General features: G+C 36.2%; 1 protein-coding gene across 1 annotated transcript in view; it reads left to right on the forward strand.

Annotated features, from left to right (window-relative positions):
• Positions 1-4,243, forward strand: part of CDH10 (cadherin 10) — a 197,871-nt gene extending 193,628 nt beyond the window's left edge. The window contains exons 11-12 of the mRNA XM_077759571.1: positions 231-482; positions 3,212-4,243. Of these exons, the coding sequence (XP_077615697.1) occupies positions 231-482; positions 3,212-3,702 (743 nt within the window). The 3' untranslated portion in view covers positions 3,703-4,243. The remainder of the gene's footprint in view (positions 1-230; positions 483-3,211) is intronic.
• Positions 4,244-7,790: the final 3,547 nt, after the last annotated feature.

The following is a 7,790-nucleotide window of genomic DNA, read 5'->3' on the forward strand; positions in this document are numbered from 1 at the left end:
TTGATAATAATTTTATAATTTACACGAATGTCTTTTTACTTATACGTCAAACCATAGTGATCAAGATGAGAGAAATCTACTGTCCCAAGCCATTTTTAATATTTTTTTTAATTTTACAAATAGTTTACTGTCAAATTGGTTTCGTTATAACACCCAGTGTTCATCCCCACAAGTGCCCTCCTCCCTGCCCATCTCCCCCCCATTTTTAATATTTTAAAATGTTTTTTTAGATAATACGGCCAGAATTTTAACCAGAAAAAATGGATTCAATAGACATGAAATAAGTACCTATCTCTTGCCCGTGGTGATATCAGACAACGATTACCCAATTCAGAGCAGCACAGGCACGCTGACCATCCGCGTGTGTGCTTGTGACAGCCAAGGCAACATGCAGTCGTGCAGCGCCGAAGCCTTGCTCCTCCCCGCCGGCCTCAGCACGGGCGCCCTCATCGCCATTCTCCTCTGCATCATTATTTTGCTGGGTAAGAGCCGTTACCGAAAATACGGTCGTTTCTAGATTCCGTGTTTGTAAATAAGAAATGCTGTTCTCAAAGTACTTCCTCCAGGCGCCTGGGTGACTCAGTCTTTAAACGTCTGACTTCGGCTCAGGTCATGATCTCACAGTTGTGAGTTCGGGTTTCACGTCTGGTGAGCACAAGCCCCTCTTAGGGTGAGCCCTGCTTCTCTCCTTCTCTTTTTGCCCCTTGCTCACTCTCACCCTCTCTGTCTCTCTGTCTCTCTCTCTCAAAAAAAAAAAAAAAACTAAAACAGTTAATTAANTTAAAAATTAATTAATTAATTAATTAATTAAATATCTCCTCCCAGAGAACTCCAATATCTATATACAACAGACATAAGTTAACCAGGGGATATTGTTTATATTAAAATATTTTTTTGGGTCAGATAGCTATTACCTTTTCTTAAGATAGTAAGATCAAAAGTTAGAGCTTTTTTGGCATTTTTCAAGGTCAAACGATTTCTGAGTGGCTCAACGAAGGCAAGGTACTTTGCTGTTAGTTGGGGATAGTTTTTCACTAAATCTACAGTTTATTTCCAGGTTTTTGTTCTTATTACGCTGGATGGAGGCCTTGCTATCTTTCCTTTTCACTGAAATAATGTTGAAATAGGCCTTCACCTGGTTCACTTTTCTCTGCAACAATAATACTTGATTTTATAACCTAGAGCAAATTGCTTTTTAACTGCTTTTGAATGAAAAATCTGATTAAGTTTACTCTCCAGTTGCATTATCTTAAAACTATTGTGCATATTCCTATGACCCTAATCAAAAAACATTGTATCTGACATTTTAAGAAGCAATAAAATGAACTTGGATTTTGGAGCCAATCTTAGTAAGTTTCATTATCTTCATTATTAGAACATTTTTTACAGGGTAAGATCGTTTGGTTGATAATAAACAATCTAAGGTTCAAAATCTTTACATCACAATTTTATGAGTGTGCATGAATGTATGAATTTGAGCACAATAAAATGTCACATTTTCTCAAAGACATGAAGAATAAACATTTTCTTTCTCTTAATGCTGGCTTATTTATTTTTTAACCACTTTGAAGGTCAAGAACACTTATCAATAGATTAAAACTTTATTTTGTGTTGCATTAAAAAAGTCCCTTGTTTGCCCTTTCACACAAGCTTGAAGGCAAGCAGCCTGACAGTCTTGTGTTAATAAAAAACAAAATTTAAGAGCCCTTCACAGAATATTATAATTCTCTTAGTTCAGGCTGCTGTAACAATACTGTAGACTGGATGGCTTAACACAGAAATTTATTTCTCATAGTTTTGGAGGCTGAAAAGTCCAAAATCAAGGCACTGCGGATTCTCAATTTGGGGAGGGCATCTTCTATTGTAACCCCACATGGCAGACTGTAATCATCTGTTTTGTTTCCTTTTATAAAATCACTAAGCACTGTTTCAATTCATGAGGGCTCCACTTTATGACTTTACTTCTTAAAGACCCCACTTCCAAATACCATCACTTTGGGGATTTAGGCTTTAATATGAATTTTGAGAAGACATATTCAGTTCATCATGATAATAAATCCTATATCCTATATATGTTTCTTCTAAAGAATTTAAATAAGTATATATTTCATCATACATATCCCTGGTAAAATATTTTATCTCTCTTTCCTTATCTATTGAATTCACTTCTGTTTCCCCAAGTCACCATTTTAAAGGATCATGTCCAAAATGTTTGGGAATACTGAATGAGGGTAGGAAAAGCAATATAACCAGAGGGAATTTGAGATTAAGATTCTCCTCTCTTTTATGATACTACCATTATTATGATTAGTAAAATTATTAAGTTATTATTATTGATAACTGGTCACAAATATAGGCAAATGCCCTTTCTGAGTGATACACATTTCTATCTGTACATCTATAGTCATTTGAAATGTATCTAGCTGAGGTTCACACATAGTTTCTGTAGGTAATTTGGTGTAGAAACTGGTATTCACTCTTTGCCATCTTGTGATCTGACTGCTTCTTTTTGGTCTCACATGAGATACATAATTTCCAGGTAATACCTGGAAGATTGCTAAACAAATATAGTGTCTAATCAGAAGGTCACTTCCCCCTCCCCCCACTAATTAAGACAATGTATGAAAAAACAAGTTAACAACATTTTTTTTTCTTTTAACAACATAAGGAAAGAAAAATCTATGTAAATCCATCAGCAAAGCTATTTAACTCAAACCAATACTTGCATATCTTGTGAAGAATGCTGCCTTTTGAATATTGCATAAAGACGTGAAAACTATGGGCATGTTTTTGTCCCCCTTAACTGTTTTATTTGAAGCTGAATTCCATGTGTCTATTTTTTATGTAACACCTTATGTCACTATTCAATGCAAAATATAAATAATGTCTGTACAATCAGGAACTAACTTTAAACAGTTCTTAGAAAAAATAGACAAAATATCTCACTGTATTTGAGAAATATCCCAGATGGCTTTAAAAATAAATTGCACACACTGCACTTAAACCACCAGCCCTGGCTCAATCCTCAATGATCCCCTCTCCCTTCCCCCCAACCCCTCCCCTCCAAAGTAATGGAAGTACAGAATGAATCTTAAATTCCAGCCTGTGTCCGAAAACCTAAATAACTTCAACTCCTTTCCAGGACTTCCACTCGTTATTTATAGAGTGCTTTAGATGGACCGCTAATGAATCTTCTTTTTCTTGTTTCAAGTTATAGTAGTGCTGTTTGCAGCTCTGAAAAGACAGCGGAAGAAAGAGCCTCTGATCTTGTCTAAAGAGGACATCAGAGACAACATTGTGAGCTATAACGACGAGGGTGGCGGAGAGGAGGACACCCAAGCCTTTGATATCGGCACCCTGAGGAACCCCGCAGCCATCGAGGAGAAGAAGCTCCGGAGAGACATCATTCCGGAGACGTTATTTATACCTCGGAGGACTCCCACGGCGCCGGACAACACAGACGTCCGGGATTTCATTAACGAAAGGCTGAAAGAGCATGATCTCGACCCCACCGCACCCCCGTACGACTCACTCGCAACCTACGCCTACGAGGGAAACGATTCCATCGCAGAGTCTCTGAGCTCCTTAGAGTCAGGGACCACCGACGGAGACCAAAACTACGATTACCTCCGAGAATGGGGCCCCCGGTTTAACAAGCTGGCCGAGATGTACGGTGGCGGGGACAGTGACAAAGACTCTTAACCTAGGATATCGATTCTGTTTAAGCAAGAAGAGGTAACTCGACGGACACTGTCCCCTCCTTCACAATATTTGATATTCAGGAGAGTTTTCCTGCCACTCAGCACAATTTTTTCCCATTTACTTCTTAATTTGTTCATTAATTCCATTAATTCTTTCCTGTAGGATGTCTCATGGAATATATGCGAAATTTTATTTAATCACTTCCAAGAGCCAAAGCTATGGAAATTCAGTGTTGTCCATCTTAGAAATAAAAGATAATTTCAGAAACATGAACAGGATAGCAACCTCACAAGCCGCTTCTGTTAGATACACGTCCTGCCCTTGCAAACGAAGCTTTTAAAAAGGTGAAGAAAAACATTTACGGTATATCCTGTTCTGTACATTAAATTAAAAAAAAAATACATGTGGTGTTAGTAGGTGTGATATGCAACCTGGTATACAAACGTTTGTGCAATTTCATTTCATCAAATTCTATCTGCTAATGTTTTATATTTATATTTTTGTATTTATTTTTAAAAAAATAAACAAGTTTTTACAACTACCTTGTCTCCAGCTTCATTTTTTTCCTAAGAAAAAGTTTCTCCATGGACTGTCTTGGTACAAAAGTCCATTGACGCAGGTAAGGGCACAAAGTCATTAGAGTTACTTTTGAGACCTCTAACCAAGCTAATATGACTTAGGTAAGAACTGTTTTTCCAGTGAGTTTTGTTATGCTCTGCTATGTGAAAAACGTGTCACATTAAAAGTAATAGTCATGTACCACTAAGCCAATTTAAAATCATGGCCATCTTTACGCTAAATATCCCCAAACATCAGCAATATGGTCATTTGGTTTGGTCATAGTCATTAAAATAATATCTGAAAGAATATCACATTTCTTATTTTTGTATGATATTTGTGCTATTGAGTTTTATAGGTAAGAAGAGTTCTGACAGATCTCAGATTGAAATAATCCTTTCATGGAAAATATACTTACCTCCCGTGGTGACTTTGAAAATGCCTAGTTATGATACTAATAATGGGAAATATTCCATTAAGATACAGCATTGTGACTGTCAAGGTTTCAAAAATGCATTACGTATTTATTTGTAATTAAGTCTGTTTTTCTGTCAATGAATGATTCAATAGAAAGGAAAAGAATCCTGGCAGTTAATCATCTACTGTTGCTGAGATTCACAGAGGCCAGCTGCTACCAACTGATCTCTGGTTTCTCAAGCTCCAAATATGATTTATTTATAAATGGAGCTCTCTGTAGCGCCTACAGTAGAATGTTGCATTCCCTGCTGAGGAAATTGTAAACAATACCAAAGATTTGTGTGCTTCCCAATTAGTGAAAATGCTATGCTTTTGGATTTAGAGTGCAATATTGAAATAGTTTCAATAATTGAAAATATCCTTAATGCAGAATTATTTCAGTCTTCTTGAATGGTATTTTCCCCCCAACTCCCAAGATGAAATGGCATGCATTTCACCAACTACAAACAGTTTGCATGGCAATATAATTACAAAAGAAAAACAACCCATGTGGTCTAGGTAAATTAGTCACATCACAAGGCTGATACATCAGATCATAGTAAAACCTAACTTGGTACACTTATTATATTTCAAGAGCCTATTCATATACCAGAAGGCTGACCATAAAAAGGACAGAGTTTAAAAGGGGAAAAAAAATAAAACAAAAATCTAACTGATGGAAGAGAAAATCCTCAATGTCCCAGAATTATTCATTCAAATAACATCAAGAAAAATTGGAAAAATTAAAAGAAAGTAAATCTTATGAACATTCACATTAATTATGATGAAAAATATCATATTCATTTGACTGAAAACTAGTTTATAAATTTCCAGCATTAGCTATTTTTAATATTGGGTATCAGTAATTGGAATTCTTATCTGAATATTTTTAATTACCCTCATTCAGATCATTTCAAACTGATGTTAACTTGCTCTGTCACTTATTTTATCATCCAATTTTAATAAATTTAAGAATTGTAGCAGTGATCTCTAGTATCATCCAAATCAGTTTTCCAAAAAATATTAAGGAGATTGATTAGCAGAGTTTTTTGGCAATATCTTATGTTGTACAGAAATCACTTCTTCAGAGTTCTGAAACAGTTCCTGGTAACAGATATCCTTTTATTCCTTGATAAGGAAGGTGACATGTTAAATTTCTTAGAGACCCTGAAACTAAAAATATCCCTCTCTCATAGTCTCCCTTACATGATGTTCTCTGAAAGAATGCCCAATACATAGGTTATCATATGTCCAAAATTTTTTTATATTGCAAATGAGGAAAATATCTCTCAGTTTCTTATTGATTATATCAGACAGCTTTTAATTTATCCATCCATTTATTTTTTTCATTCATCAAATATTTTGAGCATCTATTATAAAAACCAAAAGTGTTCTAGACCCTAGAGAAGTAATAATAAATTATATATAATTTTTATATATGTATGTAATCCCTCTACTACTGAGAATGAAAAAAAATGGCAAAATAGTTACCAAAATACTCAGAATTTATAATAAAATACTTGGCTTTGACTGTGATTCACTTTTTTAAACACAGAGAAAAAATTCTGTCATCCTTTTTCATGTTTGAAATATTCAGACAAGTGAAATAAAATGATTTATAACCTTTGGTCATTAGAAATGGTGATTAAGTCAGTCAATTCTCATTGGTTTTATTTTCAACAAAATATCAAAGAAAGTTTATGGACTGATAAATTAATACTCTTAGGCTAAGGTGTCTATATGTCAGGTGGATACGGTCACACAGTAACAAGAGTTCCAGTGATTTCTTGGTAGACTTAAACACATAAATTATTATCAATTAGATGTCTAAGTCTAAAATAAAAACTTTTAAAGCACCTAAGATTTAAGATTGAGAATCACGAGTATCTGGATCATCGATTAATACCTCTAGCTGAGTGTCTGTATATAATGTCTTCACTATGCCTTCACCAGCTACACCCCCCCCTCTTCTGGCCATGTGTTGTCTGATGCCACGTGACCACAGGCTGCAGCTTTGTTGCCTTGTGGACCTGCGCCTGGGTGGGCACCTATAGGGGCCCCTGCAGGCCTGCCTGGTCAAGCTCCCTGATGGCCGTAAACGGAATCTCCCTCACTCAGATCTGCCAGAAGTGCAGCCTGTTCTGAGTAGTTTGAAATCTAGCAGACCTTTGGTTACTTTTTGTCATCTGGTCAGCTGTGGGGACTCTCTGTTGCTTTGAAAGAGTGCACGATTAGCTCATGGAGAGGGGTTCAGAGCTTCCATATGGTGACCAGACTATCCTGCAGGTTGTAAATAGTGTAAGACAGCAGCATCTAGTCGCAGGGGGTGTCTTTCCCCTTTTACTCCAATGATATCCCCATATCCTAGACTTTGCAGTCATTTTGGACTCTGCTTTTTCTTGTAAATCCCACACCCAAGAAGGTGGTTTCATTTGTAAAACATACACAGGATCCCACCACTTCTCTCCATTTCCATTACTTTACCGTAAACCTCCAACACCCCTTTTCTCAACTAACTAGGAGCAATTAACTTCCTAAGTGGTCTCTCTGCTGTTACTTGGCCCCAGTTACACTCTACTGTCAGCATTGAGGTCTAAGAAATATTTTCAAAATCCCATTTGGTTCCCGGTTCTAAACACTACTCTTCATCTTAGAGTAGAAAGCAAAATCCTTATTATATCTTTAAAGCCTTTGTAAAGAACATTCTCCCATTTATTTTCTGTGCTGCCGTTACTCACTCTTGTTTTTGGCATTCACAAGTTCACGCTGACCATTCTCTCTTCCCCAGCTTGTGTCCCTACCTTGTTCAAAATCTTTATTAATTGGTATTTTTAAATTGAGGTCTTACCCTGTCCAACCTACTTGAAAGTTATAGTGTTTCCCTACACTGTCCTATTTCTCTGATACTGCATATGTTTTCTCTCTAACACTACTACCTTTTTAACATGTTACATGGCTTGTTTAATAGAATCACTTTTTGTCTCTCTCAAATAGAATGTAAAATTCATGAGAGCATGGATTTATCGTTTTGTTCATTGTGGTGCCCAATAAGCAGAATTATATCTATTTAGGTG

The sequence above is a fragment of the Crocuta crocuta genome, unplaced genomic scaffold (genome assembly GCF_008692635.1).
Source record: "Crocuta crocuta isolate KB4526 unplaced genomic scaffold, BGI_CrCroc_1.0 scaffold183, whole genome shotgun sequence".
NCBI classification, from domain to species: Eukaryota; Metazoa; Chordata; class Mammalia; order Carnivora; family Hyaenidae; genus Crocuta; species Crocuta crocuta.